Below are 21,673 nucleotides of genomic sequence, written 5' to 3' on the forward strand. Positions count from 1 at the left end.
TTCAAAAACATTAAAAATAGTAATGTTTCCAAACTTTTGACCTGTACTGTACCTCCAATGCCATTTTCCACAAAATATCGTCATATATTACACATTTAATCTGACATAACATCAGATTAATGCCATGGCGATCCAGACTTGATTGGGGCAGCTGAAAGGCTGTTGCATTAGTTGGTTAATAGGACAAATAAGACCTATGAAATGACAGAACTCTTCTTCCATACAGTAACATACGTCTGAGTGAAACAGATTATTTGAAAAAAATTAAATAAAATTGAAGGGCAAGGACATTGATCTACAGAACAATTGTTGATTGGATGAAGGCACATCTGATTGCAAGTTTGCAGTCGACTGTAACAGGGGCAGGGTTTAAGTGGACTAAATGATTGGAAAAGTTTGGCATACCAGACAAAAGTTTGTCATTTAAAAGGAAGATCAAATTCTGACATTTTGATTGTAAAAAGCTTTTTGAAACATACGCATGGGTGACTTGTTTGCAGTAAGATCAATAACATGCATTTCATTTCATGCCTACTTTAAAAAGTTTAAATAAGAGGTTAATTCGTTCCTCTCCTGTCAGGGACAACAACCAGCAGCTGGTGCCGACCAGGTGGATAGAGTAGCAGCTGCTGGAGCCCCAGCGGGGGGAGCCACGGCTTCTCCAAGCCCTGGAAAACAGCCCTCAACGGGGGAACGCAAACCCAAGAAGGAAGCCAAGGACAAAGACAAATGCATCTTGTTGTAACGGCAGTGGACTACGTGAGTGTGAAACGGGCAGCAGTTTAATTCCAGTGGCTCTGCAATGCATCTCCCAGCCTGAGGTGGAGAAAGAATAGACGACAGATGAAGTGTGATAGACGAAGAGGACTTGCCATTCTCAAGCCACTTGTGCCTGACTTTAACCCTCGGAGTTCTGAAGATGCAGACAAGAAGAGAGGGGTGTCACTACAAGGACTATCACTACATCTTTCGTAGAGCTGGCCAAATGTTCTCAGCAGGAAAACCACTGCAGTGCACTATATTTGTGTGGGGTCACCAGGGAGGTTTTTTTTGGTAGTAAAACAAGGTAATGTACACACAGCAGTAGGCAAAAAGCCCCCCCCGAAAAAAAAAGTGGCACTACATTTTTTTCATTATACAAAGCATTTTCTTTTTTGTGAATTTCCGTTATTGATGTTTATAAGCTATTTTATACCAGGTTACCCCTACATGTGCACATGTAGATCTGTTGTATTGGTCAGTTTATTTTATTTAACTGAAGGATATCCAAGATCTTTTAATGAATGGCCGTTCACATGAACAGGTAGCAAGCCAACAGGTCGTTTGGCAAAGGTGATGTCTCAGGACATGACGTAGGCCACCGTAGTTCTTTGCCTGGCAGTTTGTTGCCAAATTTTTCATTGTTGATATTGTAAGGAGAAGTCACTTCCATTTTAGAGAGTGAGATCTTGATGAAACAAATGCATTCAAAAAGGGTTTCCTTATCAGGCAGTATAAGATCCAGTTTGTTATTTAAATGCGTCTACAAAAGAATATTTGCAAATAGGACATAACTGTTAATATCAGTGAACAACTGACACTACCATTAATGTAAATAGCTTTAAAATATCAAAGCCAGTAGATTATATAAAATACATGGCCAAGTTTTTGCTTCGCCCCACACCTTTTACCTTTCAGCCAAATGTTTGGTTCATATTTGCCTTATAAAATGAAGTATACGAGTAGGATCATCATCCATGAAATTTGGCATTGCTCAATGAACTACAGTGTTATTGCCCCCAAAACTGAATGGTTCTTCTAAAGAAATCTAATTTTTGTTCATAACGGTTTGTTTTCCGCAAATGATATTGGTTTTACAAAGGGCCGATGTTAATACTGAAATATGAAGAGCAGGTTGGCCGATTCTTGAAAGAAATAAGAGGAAATTTAGCACTACTGTAAACCAGGCAAGCGACACTTATTGCCCAATGGCGATAGTCTGAAAATGGACACTGGCCAAATAAATGAGCTGACGGATATATCGGCCTATCGCTAGGTCTAGCTATAAGTTTCACACTCTTTCATGTACATTGTACATACTCATATATGCTATATGGACGTAATGTAGGAAAGGATTACTCAAGCCCATTCTGTTCCAGTGCTGCCTCCTGAGAGACAAGGTCTTTTCTATCCAAACATTCCAGCTATATGCCTTGAACTGAGCATTGTACTGAGGTTTAGGCTCAGGGAAGCGCTAAAGTTGGGCTATTTTACCTGCTGTTCTGCTCTCACAATGCAAGAAGGAACAACTCCTGCATGTAGATGAGCCTCGTGATGGTTTAGTCATCAGTTTTCCTGGTGGTTAACGTTACATGCGAGCACAGAAGATGCTGATAATGCTAGTCGTGGGCTGGAGCGGTTCATTCGACATTTGGTCCCTCAGTGGCCAACACTCTCTGTATATAAAAAGCCTTACAATATTTACAGTATCTTTTATACTGACAAAGATAGGTGAGAGACAAGACTGAGACAATCTGAGCTTACCTTAGACAGAAAACCGCACAGGCCTTCACAGAAGGAACATATCCACGTGTGTCTTGCAAACAGTTTGAGTTAGCTTACTTGGTAACAGATATAGATTCAAACTATGTAAAACACAAGGTTTTATTTAAAAGTTCCCTTTGATTAGGCCAGTTCGCACCAGAAAACCACACTCCCATTAGTCCCATAGGAAGCAGGGAATGCAGAAGTTCCAAACACAGTATTTCCAGCACTTAAACCCCATGCATTTCAGTCTGTACCGAGCACATTCACTGGTAATTTTGATTAAATGATTGCATTTTGTGACATTTTAGTTAGTTAATGTTCATCGATATTATCAAGTTAAATTCTCATGTAACGTTAGTCTACGCTATGGAAGCAATCCCCCTTCCCTCCAACATTACATTTAAGGCTACTATAAATAGTCAATGTAAAACTATGCGTTAATATTTACTCGAAATTGCTGCAAATATGTTAGCTGCTGCTATCTGTCCCGCTTAAACCACAGATTTTAAAAAAAAAAACATTCAAACGGGTTCTAGCGCCAGGGGCTACATGAACCACATGACTGCTTCACTCAAAGTAGTAGTATGCCACATGTAGACTGGACATTTTCTGAATGCGCTGATCTGTGCCACCTGACCGCTGCAGATTCATGTAACGTTAGACAAAAAAAAAAAAAAAAAAAAAAAAAAAAAAAAAACCTTTGTACAGTGCGTGCCATCGTAAAGTCTAACGTTAAGTCTATCGCTCACAGCTTGGCTTTCATTGGCGTTAAATTAAATGCAATATGGTTTATAATCTGTCACACCAACAGATGAAAACGCGGTTTATTAAAACCTCGCCCTGCAGTTCTGTTGTCTGCTGCTTTAAACGCTCGAGCTTCTAAAATTTTTCATCGTTTATCATCTGATTTTTTTTTTTAAATATACGATATCGTTCCTTTTTGAAATACGCTATAGAATTAGGAACACTTAGAAAACGTTATAGTTATCGTCCTTTATATTAACAGCCCTTTAAACTTTATAGTTAACTACCATATCAACCCCTGATCTATAGATCAGTGATTTCAACTCCTAGTTGGGCTTTTAAGAGAAATAGTATCTAATTTTTTTTTTTTTAAGTTGTTAGGGGTGCCCAACCCTGCTCGTGACGATCGACTGTCCTGCAAAGTTTAGCACCAATCCTAATCAAACACACCTGAAGCAACTAATTAAGGTCTTCAGGATCACTTAAAAATTAAAGGCAGGTGTGTCTGATTAGGGTTGGAGCTAAACTTTGCAGGACAGTCCATCGCCAGGAGCAGGGTTGGGTACCCCTGCAGATTAATTAGTTGGTATCCTAATAGTGTTGAGCCAGAAAATGCACATGTTTTAGTCTGTATTTGTCATGTTCTTATCATTACCGAGGGTACACTATAATGTATGGTTTCACACTACACAAACAAGGTATAGATTTACTTTCAAAACATCAGTAAGCTTCTTTCACCTCTGCAACTGGTGTTATACTGGAGGAAACACAAGCCAGTCAGTATAGAGCTGGGAGAGAAACGTCTTGAAGGTTTTGTACTGGGGTGGTGGGGTGGAATAGGCTCTGATTCAAACACTTCCTCAACTGTTACTCTTGCAGGTCAGGTTAAATATGGACATTCCAAGGTGCTTTTGATCAGTGGCATGTCTGATAAAGGAGTGATTAAGGACAATGTGCAACAGACTTCTCCAGCACACACAAGATGTACTCGCTGTGCATTAGCTTGTCATTTGTATTGATTGCCAATAACTTTTTTTTCTTCTGTAATGTGCTTCGGCTTTAACCATTTGCTTCTAAAGTGATCTTGTTAACTGCAGATGTGTAAATTGTCACAAGAATATACATGTTAGTGGGATACATACTGAAATGTCATATTTATAGAAAGGAGAAAAAGTGGAGTTTGTGGGTTCAGTCTCCATGAAGAAAATAGAAAGTCCATTTCAAAGAGTAAACATGGGAAATGGCTTGAAACTGTTTAATATATTTAGCTAATGCTATTTTTAACCTTCGAATAATATTAGTAAATGTTCCAAGGCCTTGTTTGCTTAGTTGGCCATTGGTGTGCAGCACCCATTGAAGCTCCATTATAGGTCCTAGACCGTTTTAGTTCTTTATGCACTGTTACATTGAATGCACTAGATAAGAAATATACCTCTTTTTATACAAAATTACAGCTGAACCTGATTCATAACACAAAATCATTTTTGCAATAAGGCTTGTACTTTTGGAGCTTAAAGAACTGAATATAAAGAACTTTGTAATGGTTGAGTTTCACCCTAAATGCCCTTCCAGATGTAAACGAAATGTTTGCAAGACTTCTCATGAATATAATTTGATGTTTTCATATCTTAGTGCCATCAAGTGATATGGGAATGAAAGCAACAAATGATGAAAGAGCTTGTGAAGGAGTTGATCCATGTTGACAGGGCATTAACAAGGGTGATCCAAACTAATGACCAGTGAGGGTAATCATCTTCTTAATTTCAACTGATATTGAAATGCCACACATTACACACATGCTTTCTTCCAATGATGGGAACTGGAAAGTTTTCTCCTGCATGTCTTGTCAGTTTTACTGGGTCAGTCCATAATGGAAATGCAGTTGTGATGCATGTTTAACAGCTGAATACATGTACTTCTAAATCATTTTAAGAAACAGTCCCATTACAATTTCTATTTTATATCCTTTATACGTGTATATTTACACAAAACATTTTAACTTAGCAAACAGAAAAAGGATTACAATTTTTACAAAAAAAAATCAGGATACTATAAGGGTCAACCTTTTATTGTGTGTAAGGTTCATTAATGACCAAAAACATTTATGTAGCCCAATAGTGTCAAAAAGTAGATGGACAACTTTTCTGTAACAAATGCCTTAGACGAGGGACAATACGTCTTAATAAAGGAAATCTGGTTCGTGAGTCTGTGTGATTCTTCTGATTGTCATTCACAGTCTTCAACTTCAGATTTGCTAAAGTTTTTCTTCCACAGACTGTGGGCAGATACGGTTACAGATACAGAAGCAAACTATACAGAGATGGTCATAAACCACATAATTTAATAGCTTGTAGAATCATCAAAAAAAAAAGTCACATGTTGAAATGCTAAAGGAATTACAGGTGTGTCTAGTGCTACTCGCAGTAGTCTGCCCAAAGTGTATGAGAGTATCTGAAACATGAAGTTAAAGTTATCTAAACAAACACTGGTTAAGAAATAAGCTGTACAGTCGCACCTATAGAATCAGGAGAACAGGAGAATGTATGTGCACAAATGTTGTTTACAGGTCACCAGACAACAGTACAGAAAAAAAAAAAACCTACATGTAAAGCCTTTTATAAAGACAACAAAAATCAACCAAATTGGATCTTTACAATAATCTAATGGCTATAAGTTCAGCCAATTAAAAACATCAGAAGTTCAAAATAATAAAAAAAAATATTAAAAAAAAAAAAAAAAAAAAAAAAGTATTTATATTTTTCCACTGCGAAGAGTCAGATACTAGAACCTTCCTTTGAAGGGCTTGAATCCTCCGCTGCCACCGGCCATGGGAACATTAGTGATCTGCACAATTCTGTTCATACCAGAGGAGGAATGACTGCAGAAAGACACAATCAGCCAAATCAATACACAGGAAAAATGTCAACATGTGAAGGAAAGACTAAATGTTATTTAATAAATGTTCCTGTAAATGTGCAAGACTCTCGATTCATTAACCACCAGGAGTAAATAACTAGCAAACTAACAAGGAGCAGTAAATGATAAAACTATTTGGGCTACAAAGCAGTGTGTCTATGAGTGAAGGAGGCTGACACCAGAATCAATGTCTTATTCATGAGCATTTGTGAACAAATCTCTTGAACTAATGATCTTTTTTTTTTTTTTTTTTTTTTAAACAGTTCCTTGTCACCACCTCCTGGCATAACAAAATCGATAAAATACATACAAGTGTCAAAATTTCAAAAGGTGATATACTCTATTTTGAACGCTACCATATAGCCAAACTATAAACTTTTATCCCACTACTTCAACTATTTAAATGTTTATACACAGAAATAATAACACAGGGCTCCAGACTGCGACCAAATAGTCGCATTTTGTGACCATTTTTCCTGCTGGTGTGACTACTTTTTTTTTTAGAGGTCGTATAATTATATTTAAAATTAATGCACAGGCGATTTCATTAACAGTGCATCCAGAACCCAGAAACATCAAATGGCAAACGAAACAAAGCATAACGAAACCCTCGTTTGAACTGCGCAGCGCTTGGAGTGTAGAGGTGCGTGCAAAATAAAAATGATGGGAATACTGAGGAATGATGGATGGTTTTCAAGCTAAAGTAAAGTAAAAGACTGCTTCTTAAACCAGAGAAGGTGAACATGTTGGTATTCTTGTGGGAAAAAACATGCAAGCACTGTTACCAACAGCAAGTTCAGGTTTAATTTTCGTTTCATTTTGAAAAGCTTGTTATCTTTGCTGTTTACCCCTCACGTTACGCTATGAAGGCTCTCTTTTTTATTTCTTTTTTTATTTGATTGCTCAGTGTTTGCTAAATGTTCTGTAATTTATTATTTGGTATATAATACAGCATGTGGTGTATGCCATGCCTCATCTTATTAGTTTTTGTTAATAAACGTTTTGTAAGCCAGTCATTGTATCTTACTGTTTTGTTGTGCTTTTTAATTAAGAATAACAATTAATCCATCTTTTGTTTTAGTCTGAAAAAGTGAAAGGTGTGTAGATGTAAGCAAAACAGATAATTATGTTTTCTTGTAAAACATGACAACAAGATCACGAATCCGAAGCCGGCTTATAACACGGCAAAAGAGGAACTCCCGTTCACAAATTCAAATCACAAATAATACTACTGATGAAAAAGAACGGGTTGAATGTTAACCACTTTCATTTTCATAAACTATGATAAAAGTTCATCAGCATGCATTGATTAATCCCTTGTTGTAGCGCAATAAATAAATAATAATAATAAATTAAAAAAAATAAAAAAAAATAAATATTATATATATATATATATATATATATATATATATATATATATATATATATATATATATATATATATATATATATATAGAGTGACCAAATCATGTGCTCTTGCGACCAACTAAGCAAGTTAGTCGCGAAACAGCAACCAGTGGGAAGAATGGGTCTGGAGCCCTGTAACATGTGGTTGTGAAGCTGTTTAATTCTTTACATTTACACCGCAGCTGCACTCTCTGGATCAACGGCAGTATGAACACAGAACTGAATGTTGCATTGTGTGATGATCATACCATCAAAGGTTTTACCAAAGTCCCTAGTCTTTGGTTTAGTGCATGTTTCACATCACAAGTGTCAGCGGAGCATGAGCAGTCACTGCCCATGTTAATGAATGCAAGATCACATCATAAGCCTGACAGCCGATTCACTCATTCATTAACCTGGGCTGTTACAAAACTGCTCTGCTCATGCTCTGCTGACTGAAACTGGCATAATACACATAGCTGAATCATAAGACTGCGTGGAAGTTTGAATCGGGATTGTGCTCTTTTAACAATTAATTGTGAAGCTAAAGTGCTTTATGTATATGCATGATCAAAAACCTGGAGTGTGGTGCCATCATGCCGGGTCGACTGTCCCCAATTCGGTGGTTATCGGTGAATCCTCCGCTTTGTGAGCCCGCTGCCCCATGCCAGTCTTTCCTGGGGCCCTGATCGCGTCCATGCCGCTCCACCACCACCTGTCTGCCACTACCAAAGTGCTGCTGTGATAAGGGGAAGGATATACAGTATGGTGTTAAATGTTATATATCTTGGAAAAAAAAAAGAACATGTCAGAGGCATGTTATGTACTTTACCTGCTCCCCCATGACCACAGGTCTGCCACTGTCTCGGCTGTTGAAGCTGGTTCTGCCACGGCTAGCTGTGGGCACCCCTCTCATGGCAGGTACGGGACCCTCTCTGCCTGGACGTTCTGGACGCATCCGCGCTGCTCTGTAATACAGTCAGCAACAATCACTGATTACCAGCAGCTCGAGGAGAGCCAAGTCTGAAACATCAGTCTTTGGTAGTGTTCTAGACCAAGGATATTCAATTGGTGGACTGCCAAACATCTTCATCTGGCACAAGGGAAGAGTACATGCAGGTCGCACGTACGCCTTTAATTGTTTTTGCACTAATTAGTTTGTCCACAAGGTGGCATCACTGGCCTGGGCCGTTATTTTACAGCCGAAAAAGAAAAGATACGCAACAACAACAACCTACCAGGGACCGCAACATCAATAAGTGCTTCTGTGAGGGGGTAATGAGTAGGGATGTGCGCAACATCTAATTTGACTGTCGTTTAAATGGATGTTTGTATCCGACTAGTCTAAACGCAAGAAACCCCCAAAAGATGGTAAGAAAAAAAAAAAAAACCTTGTGCGTATATATAATAGCCTGCATTTGAAATACTTAATCTATGAATCACACTGACAAATCCCTCAATGAATTCCGCTAAAAATAGGTCACAATTATGCCATACTCTTGCCTTGCGTTATAATCATTTAATTTTAGGCGGTCGTTAAAAAAAAAAAAAAAAATAGAAGAGAACACTCAACGTCAGCCAATGCTTATTAATTAAAATCAGCTGGGGAAATGCAGAACAATGAAAAATCAATCAATAGCCTGACAGAATTCTTCATCTTCATTTAACATCAGCCAACATATTAAAACACAAGACAAAAACAATAGGGAATTTTATCAAGGAATAGCATTAAAACGGCTTTTAAAAACATACTTCGTCTTATAGGCTATATCACCTAAAAACAAAACGACCAAAAAGAGAGGACCTGAGGCGATTAGGGTTTCCATCCAAAGTTGCAAATTTAATTTATGTGCAAAACTGGAATAACACAAAAACATTTGCAAACAAGCACTGTTTCCATCCAACGCATCAAAGAGAACAAAATCATCCCTTCCCGTTAAACTGGCAGTAAATATCAGTAAGAAAACTAGGAGAACTGATTATAATAATTTTCATATATGATAAAATTACTTGCGCCTCAGAGTGAGCAGACGAAACACAATAAATGATGTCATTGCTTTCGGAGGCGGATGCATGCTGCTGTTTGGGAACTGAGTCGTGTTAGACATTATACAGAAACACTCAGATGACAGACTTTGCTCAGGCATTTCAGAACGACCATCACAACATTTCAGATGCCGTGGAACAAGATCATGCAGTCCACTGCTAGTCAAGTTATCCTGCCTCATAGCGCAAAGTCAAATATTTTTTTATATACACTGGACATCACGCAGCACCACCGAAGTGGGTCTTAGAGGAATAGACGGCGCGGACGGGATCGCAGCAGCGGGGGGCTGTTGTGAATGACATTAGCTGGCTTTGGCTAGTCTCTAAGCTAGACAGCTACGTACCTGTAATGAATATAATTATGCATCGCTCCAGTACAGTTACTGTAAGCCAATTTGACATTACACAGTTCACAAAACTTTTCAGTTTTCTTCTAATTCAAAATAATCCCACACCTTGCTCGTGCGAGACTTGAGGTAAAAATGTTGTTTACGTCCCAAAACACTTAAAAATAATGTATCATTTTTCAAATGTTTTATTTTAACTTGTTATTTAAAATGTTTTAAATGTAACAATGGGAATTTGAATGATAATTCAAATGGAATTTTTTTCTGTCGTGTAATATACTATTGTTTTCAGTTTCGCTAGTAGGAGCTGTACCATTTAGTCGACTAGTCCCACACATCCCTAGTTATGAGATATCCACAACTCTAGTTTCAACGAGTAGAAAGGCAGTGTTATCTGTCATAACTTATGGCGAGTAAAAGCGCACACTGGACAAAGATGATTATCACATGGAGTATAGTTTGAAAGGCTGCGCGTTCTCCTACGCATCTGCTGAGCAGCTTCAGACAGCGCACCAGTAGCTCTTCAACCGACAAAAACACACAACTATGTCAAAACTACAATTTATAGTTTGTGTGAAGATTGTTTTAATTTCACTTAAAATAGGTTAATTTTTCTAAAGTAAAGAGATGGCATTAAACATTTAAAATATGGGTTGTTTCTACATTAATTTGGAGGTTCAATGTGAAATTATGACAATATATAAATATGCAGTTAATCAAGATTAATTACAGAAAAATGTGATTAATGAGTTAATTTTTTTTTTATAACTGACAGACTGCGCTAATGTTTTTTAGAGATGTTGGTGTTGGTAATATTTGTTGATTTTACTGCTGAATATGCATTCAAATTTAATTTATTTTCAGCCCCCCAGAAAGAGATTGGGATGGCTCAACTCCCCCTTGACACCCAAACTCTACTGAATTTTTCTAATGCAGTTTTCTGTCACAATATTGCTTCTATTACAAAAGAGTCACCAAATATGGAATCTTGACTGTCAGACCTTTCCAACGATATGCGTTTGGTTAAAATTACAAAAAAATTTGATTTTCTAAAACAAGCCACAAAGTCAGACAGTCTATGTTTAATATCTTGATTTATCCCCCTTAAAGGGCAACATATCCCGAGATACAAACATTTAGAGATAGATTACAAAAAAAACACATTTACCAGTGGATTATGCCAAAAACTGGTCAAACTTACTACCTCAATTAATAAATTCAAAATAATAACTGGTGAGTTCAAGACTGATTCAAATGTTTTTTTGACAATAAAATACCTGGAGAAAAAAAAAATTTGAAAGTCAATGGGGGATCAACAACTTGAGAGTGAGTAATTGACAATTTTCATTTTTGGGTGAACTACCCTCTAAATAATGAAAAAAAAAATGTCGAATGTTAAGAAAATCACTTGAGGTTTTGAACAGGTAATGAACAGGTACCTGACATCTCCTTGTTTCGAATTCATTCCCCCATCAGTCTTCCAGCCAGTGTGGCTGCCGTCTCTGGGGTTACGAGCATGGGCAATGGCGGGAGGTGGCACTCTGCCACCAGCTGGTCGATCAGGCATAGACACTGGTCTGCGCTCATCCCGGTCGCGGATCTCTCTGCGATCACTGTCTCGCAGTTCTGCACGAGGTGGAGGTGGTGGTTCTGCTCTCCGCATGGTTTCAAAGTTTTTAGGATAGCGCTCAAACCCAGAACCTTCACGGCGAGGAGCAGGTCGATTCTTCTTTGATTCCGGTTCACCGTCAAAGCGGTTGCGTCTGCAAAAAAACAAAAAACAAATTCATCACTTGCTATCGATTCACACATTTGAATGCATTCTAATTTGGTAGGTCAGCGCTACTTGTATTATTGTTCTCCCACATTCTCGTTTGACTAAAAGTCTCTGCTAAAAAGATTAAACAAAAGCGAAAATCTTCGGCTGTGGATCATCTCTTCTCCTTCCTGTTCTATCATGTTTGGGAATTGCATTCTTGTTCATGAATGCCTACCTATCAAAATTGTTAGACTGCACAGCTGATGTCGGTTGGTATCGGTTCCGGTCTTTAGGGTTGAAATTATTAAAGCGGTTCTGTTGTCGATTGTTGTAATCTCCGCCTTGACTGATCCGCCCCACTGGCCCAGTCTGCATTTTTTTCCCACTATTCCAGTACGGGTCTTCCCTCCTGCACAGACAAAGAAGAAAACAACAAACACATTGACCATTTTGAACCTTAGAGACCACTAGACCCTAAAAATGAATATCTAACAGTATTGTTCACACACCTTTGGTCAACGTCACGTCCCCTCTTTAAGTTGTTTCGTTTCTCCTGCTCGTAACGCAACTGCTCCTGCTGCCGTCTCAGCTCCTCGCGTTCACGAGCCAAACGCTCCGCTTCCTTGCGTCGCTCCTGCAAACACAAGTTTTACGCACATCAATGTAAAGACAAAATCCCAGCTTCCGAGTTTCCAAAGGCAGGTGTATCGTGGCTGTACCTGCTCTATACGGATCCTCTCCCGTTCCAATCTTTCTCTCTCCATGCGCTCGCGTTCGAGTTTTTGCCTTTCCACCTCCAGCCTTTGCCGCTCTCTCATCAGGTTCTCCCTTTCCTCACGCTCACGTATAATACGGATGCGTTCCCTCTCTCGGCGCTCTCGTTCTGCTACTTCACGCCGTCTGGACATCATAACAAAACAGCATTACAAAATGCAGCTTAAGCACTTTGCCGATTTATTTGCAAATGAAAAGGAATGTATGTCTACCTGCGCAGTTCCATAGCTCTGCGAACGCGTTCCATCCTGACCATGCGTTCACGCATCCTCTGTTCCTTTAACTTCTCAAACGGAAGGATATCTTTGTTGCCACCTTTGTTAAACATGGGACGGCCTTTGTCCATCTGCAAGAATGTTACAAAAAACACACAAAAAAAGTCAAACTAAATACTAAAGAGATTGTTTATGGTCTTACTAATTCAGAACATGTTTTCAAAGTTAACCGTTTATGTCTTCTCAGAAAAGAGTTGACAAACCTCCTCAGGTGGTATGAACCCTCTGGGGCGTCTGTTCATCATGATGGGTGGACCAGGCTGTAAAGAAATAGACAATCAGACATCTTGGCCTTCATAAAAACCTCTTTACATGAAAATACATTGCATACTGAGAATGTCTGTGGTACCTTCTCAAACCTCCCGCCCCTTCTGAAAGGGGGACGAGATTTATTGAAGTTTTGCACTCCTTTAGCTTTGTCGATCATCATATTGCCTGGACTCTTTCCTGTGGATTAGAAGACATTAAAAGCATAACTATAAAGTTGAACATATTTTAAACCTCCTCATTTGGTGAATACAATCAAACCGTAACATACGTCCATGTTTCTTGTCATCTTTCTTTGCTGCGTCAGCTCCTGAACTGGAAGATGGTACATCAGATTTGTTGGTTTTGGAGTCCTGTTTTTTGATGTCTTTGCTGTCCTTTTCAGATGTTTTTTCTGATTTCTTCTCCTCCTTCTTGGATGAAACTGGTGTCCTATTGAACATAAAGGAAGGAATAACCAATGCAACTGACACTCCTCCTCTTTAAAATAATGGAAAGAGATTAAAACTGGAAGAACTCTTACTTGCTGGAGGTTTTTGCTCCAGTTGGAGTATGCTTTTCTCCAGAAATTTTACTGGAACTTGTCTTCTCTTCTCCCTCTTTCTTTGAGAAGTCCTTTTTGAACGGGTCAGTTTTCACCTATGAAGATGTTACCATGAGACCAGAGTTCAAGTACTTTTTCCCCCCACAAAAGCACACAAGTGTTGATTCTGGAGCATATAAGCCCATAAAAAAAGTGCTTAAATAATTTGAGTATCCCACTCTTATAGCACAGTGGTAAAGTTCTTACCCTGTCCACAGATATCTGTTGTCCATGGAGATCTGTGCGGTCCAAATGAGAGATGCACCTGGCCACTTCTGCGCTGGATGACATGGTAACTAATCCATAACACTTGGCTCCTGGGCTACGAGCATTGGTGACCACTTTGGCACTAAAAACCTATTTTGAAACAATATTTATAACCCCCCAAAAAATAAAAAATTTGAAAATCCAGTCAATATCACAATCCCTAATCACAAACATGTTAATTATTAGCTTGTGCCTATTTGCCACATACAAAGAGCCTTTACCTTTCCATATTTGCCAAAGAGGTTCTTGAGATCAGCTGCTTTGGTGTTGGATGACAGGCCGCTCACCCACAGATTACGAGAAGAGCTGGTACTGCTGCTGCCACTTCCTGAAGTCAGATAACAGGCTTTAGAAGACACTCTACTTTAATGACAACTTGTTGATCAGAGCAAAATAAGTTTTTAAATAATTAAGCTTCTAGTTGTCTTCTAATTTCAGATTTTTTTTTTAAATTATATTTATTAGATAATACTGGTGTTTTATCACTTAAACCAGCTGCAGTGTATAAACTTAATGGTAAACTATAAGTCTAATATTCCAAAATGCAAACCCATTGAGGAAAGTCATACCTTTTTCATCTTTTGTAGTCTTTCCATCTCTGTCTTTTGAAGAGCTAAAATGTAAATATTACGAGAGTGACAAAAAGAGAGAAATACTTTTAAGTATCAGAGCATGAGAGAAGACTGTGGGCATCGAGGTACATCTCCAAACGACATTTAATACAAATGTTTGGTGCATTACAGAAAAAGAAAAAGAACAAAATAACAAAAATCCCCATAGGCAAGGCTTGCACTCGGACAAACTCCAATAAGGCTTCTTTCTCTTGCTTTTCCACAGGAGCAAGGTGGGTCAGGTTTTCTGCCAATTTATTCCCTTGACCAATGACATCCTCAGGAGGGTGTTCAACTTCAGAGAGAATCACTTCACTGGACTGACAAACCCCTCTGACATCACTGGAACTATTGCTCTTTTTTAACCCATAAGTAGGGACTGGAAAAGCAAGTGCTGGAAATGTGTGCGTAACAGACGTGTTTTCAGCTCCTTGTTTAACTCCACCAATTACCAAACTCGAAAAAATGGCAAACCAAACCAAAAGAGCAAAACCAAAAGGCAGGGATTAGGTACAATGAACAACCTGTTATGAAAAAATTCTTGCGGCTACCCACAATGCTGAGTTCTTAGTGAGCTGGAACTTTGTAGTAGTATCTTAAAGAACTGACATAGAAAGACAAACCTCTTTCCTTGACCTGTCGCCCCAGTTGAAGAGGGGCCTTTCTTCCCAGAATCTTTTTCCTTGTCTCCCATTTCTCCTTTCTTCGAGGCCTCTCTGCTGTCCTTCTTGGTGGCGTCAGACATCAGCCCGTCATCTCTCTTACCATCCTTGTGGCCTTCTATCGCTTCAGTCAGCGAGTCTGTCTCCTGCCCCATCTCAGCAGTGGCCTCAGGTTCTTCACAGCCCTTGTCTGCCTCAGAATCTGGAAGTTTCACATGTTTACCTGTTTCCAGGAGATCGTCGCCATCTACATCCAGCGTGATGGCATCTTCGGCTTGGATGGTGACAGATATATTGTCATCCTCAACTTCTTTTATGGGTTCAGAAGCAGGTTCGCTCTCCAAGGCCTCCATTGCTGGGATTTCAGGCTCGGCTTCTCTCTCAGCCTCAATCTCCGCATCAGGATCGGGTTCGGGCTCTGGTTCCTCCTCTGCTTCAGGCTCAAGTTCAGTCTCCACTCCTGCCTCAGCCTCGGGCTCTGCAAGGCCGTCTACAGGAGGAGGTTTTAGAATTGTCACGAGTAGCATCATCAGTATCAGTTACATCTGAGGGATTTAACAAGCATAAAACATGGCAAAAAAACACATTGTTTAACATTCAAATCTCTGTGCTACGTGACCTAAAAAGTACAACAAAGAGCAAGTTTAATGTTAGTGGTCATCGTGGGTGAGGAAACCACAGGTATACATAAAAACACATTCCTTAGAGAACAACGAAGAGGTTGAACAATCTTCTCATTATGATGAACATCACTATCTTGGTCCACATTTTGAAGGTTTCACAACTGCTTGACATCGACACTCTTCTCTGCTTTACAGACATGCATTCAGTCTGAGTGAAGCCCCAAATCTATTCCATAATGCGATTCCTCCTGCCAGATGTCAGCTTCTTGTGGTCACATCGAGAGTCTTCTTTCAGAAACTTCCGCTGACCGTCCATCTCGTTTTACAGCTGATGGAGGCAAATCAAAAACAGGGTGCCAAATCTTCTCTGATCCGTTGGAGGAAATCTAGCCTTGTTTACAGTACTCTGTCCAGTAACACGGCTAAAAATGGATGTCCACACTTGAATGTGTTCAAAGCACAAGCAGTGACGTTGATGTCCACTTAAGCCATGTCGGCTATATTGCAGTCAGAAAGAAGTGTCAAGACTTTGGAGAACGAGGTTCATGTGTCATGCTCTGACCAGTCAACAAAGGCATGCAGCCTGTCGCCGTCTCCATTTCAGGAGCTAGTCCAGTCTCAACAGAAAGAAAGAGGCAGCCTGCTGAAGCTTGGGTGGTGTTCTGAACAGAGGAAACTCTCTGAAGAGGTCTCCTCTTGCTGATGAAATGTGGTGGCAGGGTAATGTGGTCTTGAACGAATTAGATGATGAGATTAGGAGGATCACTGATGTTAACACAAATGGTGAAGTGATATCTGTCCTTTGATGCAGCACATGTTCCAGGTGGGACGTGTTAATGTCTGTGATTTGTTGCAAGACCCGCTTTTAAAATGTCTGACTAGAACGTTGTGATTGAAAAACAGCAAAAGAAAAAGGAAGCAAGAGAAATCCAACCATCTGAAACCTAAAAAACAAATGTTACATCTCCACCCCAATAAGTGACCAGACATACCTTTTTCAGATTCCTCTTCCTCAGTCTCCTGAAAATAAAAAAAAATTATATAAGAATTTATATAAAGTTCTAAAGAATGGGGAGGGGTCATTCTTTTTTATATTCTCCAAACGGTATTTGCAGAAATATGCACTTAAAAACTTAAAAACATGATTTTGCCAGAAGCTTGAAAACAACAATTTAAACAAATTTTCAAAGAAATTCTTAAACCATAAATATATACTACCATTTAAAAGTTTGGAGTCACTTATTTTCTCCAAGGCTACATTTACTTGATCAAAATTCAGAAGAAACAGTAATAATGTGAAATATTACAATGTAAGATATGTTGGTTCGGTGATTTGGGAAACATTTCTTATTACCACAGTGAAAACAGTAATGCTGCATAATACTTTTGTGGAAACTGTGATTCAATTGCTTTCAGGATTCTTTGGTGAATATAAAGTTATAAAAAAAAGTGTTTATTTGAAACAGAAAAACACTATAAAGACAAATTTATCGGGGCATCTGACCATTACACCAACAGGGACTTTAATGTCATTACACTCTAAATACGTAGACATCAATATGGAGCTGTTCAATGGGGTTGAGGACAGGGCTCTGTGCGGCTCAGTTGAGTTTTTCCAGACCAAACTCATGTCTTTATGGACCTTGCTTTGTGCACTGTGAAAGTCATGCTGGGAAATAGAAAAGGGCCTTCCACCAACTGTTGCCACAACATTGGAAGCATAGCGTTGTCCAAAACATTCTGGTATGCTGATGCAATAAGATTTCCCTTTACTGGAAATAAGGAGCTTATCCCAACCTCTGAAAAATGGCCCCATATCATTATCATTCCTCCACCAAATGTTACATTTGGCACAATGCAGTCTGGCAGGTAACATTCTCCCGGTATCAGTCAAACCCAGACTCACCCATCAGACTGCCAAACAGAACTCGTTCTCACTGCTCCCGAGTCCAGTGGCAGTGTGCTTTACACCACTCCATCTGATACTTGCCCTTGTACTTGGCAATTTTTGCGATGACATTAATGTCGGTGGATGTTTGGAACTCTTCAGCCATGGAATTAGCCCAGTGGTGGCAACTTTTATGCATCATGCACCTCAGCACTCATTATCTTTACACAGTCTTCCACTTTTTGTGAAAATACCACAAACTTAGACATTTCAACTTAGAATTAAATAGCTTGTTTAAGATGATAATTAGGCAATCCTCTGCGGACACCTCGGCAATAGAATCGCCATTGGCTAGTAAATGTTTTAGTTTACTCGCCAGACTAATATTAAATATTAAGCACAGCTTTCTAAATATCTGAAAGTACACTTAACATCAGTCAGTCAAACATTCTAATATATTATGATAATTAAGCATTAAATGATGATAGAACTAGTAATTAGAATAACCATGTATAAATGCATATTTGTCATGTTGGCCGAACTTAGGACTGGTGGTGGTGCTCAAGATATTGTTTTGTCATTTAGTGTTAGAAAAAAAAAAATACTGATAGGGAGCAATACTTTGTAATAACTCTATATAACTCTCAATAAAACTACTAATAACAATATAAAACGCACTAAGGATTAATGAGCGGCTGGGTTCATGAATATTAATCATGTTGCCTGCGTTCGCTTGAATTGATTTGCTGAAATCAAAACAGGGATGATAATAGGTGAGCGCCAGCCAATGAGATTGTCCTTTGCGCATTAGCTCCGCCCACTACCGGAGAAAGCGGCAGTTCTTTAAAAGCTGAAGAATTCCAAAGGAACGCTGTTATTTTGACAGAAAAATACAACAAAGAATATCGTTTACATGTAGCGCGTTTATTCTACATGTTATGTAAAACTCTCTCTTTATGTGTGTGAGAGACAAAGCGATGCGAGACGTGCGCCTTTACACTACAGTTTACGGTACGTCAAATACAGCTGCACTGCACATCCATTCAGATGAATGGAAAATAGCACAGATCGCTTGATGGAGAGTGAAACTCTGAAGCGCTCGGTCAGAGATCGGCGAGTGAAAATATCTGTGCTAAACTTTTACTTAGCCTCTAACTCACACACTGGCGAGTAAAATCTAAGAATGTATTAGCCAGTGGCTAACAGACATCAAGTCGCCCAGAGTGAAGATTTAGTCGTATACGCGAGTGATTTACTCACAATGTAGAGGGTTATTAGTCTATGTACCACTTCATCTTCAAAGAATGAAACAGACATCATATAATACTTTCATATACTGTTCAGAAAAAATTAAATATGAAGATTTAATTTATGAAAAGATATAGAAGCCTGTAAAGAATTATATGGGCCTAATACAGTATTTTCTCAGATTTGTATAAAATTGTACCTAACATCTTAATCTTTCATTAATCCAGTTTCAATGAAACCAACACCCTGCAATAATTCCTCTCCATACCTTAGAGAAGGATTCCTCTTCCAGGACGGTGTCAGCATCCAGGTCGGTCTTCTTTCCTGAGGATGTCCAATAAAACTATTCGGTCAACTTCTGAAAGACGTGGGTAAGTAGAAGAGCTCTGAGAGTGAGGGTTTACCTTTAGGTTTGCTGTGTTTTCTCGTGGGTGTGTCAGCTGATGCGCTGATCTCAATGTTGTCTGGATCTCCACCTTCATCTTCTATTGCCTTCACACAAGAACGCATGACCATTCAGGTGATTATGCGGACTTCTGCTCAAGGATTCAGATCATACTGTGCTTTGTATAAATGATGTATGACAGTGCAGCTGTTAAGCACATGGCACGCAGATGTGTTTAAACAAATATGGACTAACGTTAACCATATCTGAGCTAAAGTTATGCACAATGGACATTAATAAAACTCCACCACTGATATGCTGATTGCATGCAAGTGTTTTCTATCTAGTCACAAGACTATACACAAAGATTGTAAATGAAGAGGGCGAATTTGTTTAAGCTGGTTCGGTTGGTTGCAACAAAAGATCTAAGCGCGTTGTAGCGGGATTCGCCTGCTGACATAATTTAACGTTAGCCTGCTCCACAAATGCTTACGGATTAGTTTCTGTAAATATTTCGCGTAAATTATAACACACTTGGTGTCCACCTACGGGCATTGCATCTGTGTCGTTATTGAAAGCAATAAATCAGTCAGGAATGCAAACATGTTTTAGGTTTTAGGATGCAAACGGCTATGCTAACTCTGTAGCCATCACAAGCTAGCTCGCGAGCATTTGTCCACACGCCACCGCAATTTACTGGTTTAAATTAAATTTACCTGCTTCAGTCTTGCGACGAGTGTATTTTTTACCCCAGTAACATCCAAATTTCTACGTTTGAGTTCGGATTTGAGGTCCACCACACGTAAATCTGTAATCTTCTTGGACTCCGCTGAAATGGCCCCCGACGCCATTTTCCCTGCGAGACTGAGCTGCTGTGTGTTGCTAGTGACGATGATCGGTTCGTGAAGAAATCGTTCTTTCGAACCGGTTCTTTTCAGTGAACCGATTCTTTTCAGTGAACCGGTTGAACCGGTTCCCCAAATGGACTGAATCGTTCAAAACAGAGTCAGCGCTGATCCTAAAGTTTCTCACTCAGGACATGCCTGACAATCCCTACGAGTCGAAATAAACCAATATCCCAGAGTATGTTACTCCTGTAACTCCAACAGCACTGAACCATACTGTGCAGACTGAGAGAACCTATGAGCACGAGCATGGAGCTTATAATATGACAAAACTAACTGAATTTGTGTCGTATGAATTTGAAGTATAGACAGGACTGTCATTTAACAAAACTGAATATTATGTTGCATTCAACATAGTTCTGAATTAGATTTAATTTTTTAACTTGAATATTAAACTTTTATAGACATGTATTTTCAAACAGCATTTTTTTTCTCTCTCTCTCTCTCTGGAATCTTTGACCTGAAATGTCCAGTTTTTAAAAATACAGCTTCAAGTTTTCAAGATGAAGAGGGAATTCAGAACATCAGATTCAATACTCTAAAATTCAACACGCAGTAATTCATGTCGTAGAGAGAAAGTAGGTCAGAGGTAATCCACAGGGAAGAGCAGATGATCTCCGAAAAGTCAAGCTGAGTAGTTTTCCAGCGTGAGCATGTGGTTCAAGATCTACCTGATCATGAATCGCCCAGAGGTAACCTATAAGTGATTCTTAAACATTTATGGTTTATATACTTATATGCTAAGTTAGCATTCTCAGCATGTGAAACATTTGTCTAAGCCAGTGGTTCTCATCCTTTATATATATTACATATGTATATATATGTATATATACAGTACAGACCAAAAGTTTGGAAACATTACTAATTTTAATGTTTTTGAAAGAAGTTTCTTCTGCTCATCAAGCCTGCATTTATTTGATCAAAAATTTTGGAAAAAATGTAATATTGTGATATATTATTACAATTTAAAATAATTGTTTTTAAATGTATTATACTTTAAATTATCATTTATTTCTGTGATGCAAAGCTGAATTTTTAGGATCATTATCACATGATCCTTTAGAAATCATTCTAATATGATGATTCATTATCAAAGTTGGAAACAGTTCTGCTGCTTAATATTTTTTCAGAACATGTGATACTTTTTTAGGATATTTTGATGAATAAAAAGTAAAAAAAAAAAAAAAAAAAAAAAAAAAGAAGCTATGTTTTTAAAATATAAATATTTTGTAATAACAATATACACTACTGGTCAGTAATTTGGGGTCAGTAATTTTTTTTTCTTTCTTTTTTTAAATAAAATCAATACTTTTATTCAGCAAGGATGTGTTAAATTGATAAAAAGTGATAGTAAAGAAAATATATTATTAGAATATATATTATTTAGAATTTTTTTTTTATTTTAAATAAATGCAGTTCTTTTTTACCTTTTATTCATCAAATATATTAGACAGCAGAACT

At 38.5% G+C, this 21,673-nt stretch overlaps 2 protein-coding genes across 3 annotated transcripts in view; one reads left to right on the forward strand and one right to left on the reverse strand.

Moving 5' to 3' along the window:
• The window catches only part of LOC109113687 (ubiquitin carboxyl-terminal hydrolase MINDY-2-like), a 25,149-nt gene extending 19,252 nt beyond the window's left edge, over window positions 1-5,897 (forward strand). For both annotated transcript variants that reach the window (XM_042760048.1, XM_042760049.1), the window contains one exon: window positions 581-5,897. In XM_042760048.1, coding sequence (XP_042615982.1) covers window positions 581-745 — 165 coding nt within the window. In that variant the 3' untranslated portion in view covers window positions 746-5,897. The remainder of the gene's footprint in view (window positions 1-580) is intronic.
• LOC109113689 (SAFB-like transcription modulator) lies at window positions 5,323-20,235 on the reverse strand. Its single transcript, XM_042760047.1, is given in 21 exon segments — window positions 5,323-6,148; window positions 8,151-8,311; window positions 8,405-8,540; window positions 11,405-11,728; window positions 11,960-12,133; window positions 12,234-12,358; window positions 12,444-12,624; window positions 12,711-12,844; window positions 12,977-13,033; window positions 13,123-13,220; window positions 13,312-13,472; window positions 13,564-13,679; window positions 13,831-13,980; window positions 14,112-14,218; window positions 14,460-14,503; window positions 15,125-15,655; window positions 15,657-15,708; window positions 16,779-16,806; window positions 19,191-19,246; window positions 19,327-19,414; window positions 20,024-20,235. Coding segments are annotated over 21 exon segments (2,955 nt in total). The 5' UTR covers window positions 20,159-20,235; the 3' UTR covers window positions 5,323-6,051.
• Between the last annotated feature and the right edge of the window lie 1,438 nt (window positions 20,236-21,673).

The sequence above is a fragment of the Cyprinus carpio genome, chromosome A7 (genome assembly GCF_018340385.1).
Source record: "Cyprinus carpio isolate SPL01 chromosome A7, ASM1834038v1, whole genome shotgun sequence".
Classification (NCBI taxonomy): Eukaryota; Metazoa; Chordata; class Actinopteri; order Cypriniformes; family Cyprinidae; genus Cyprinus; species Cyprinus carpio.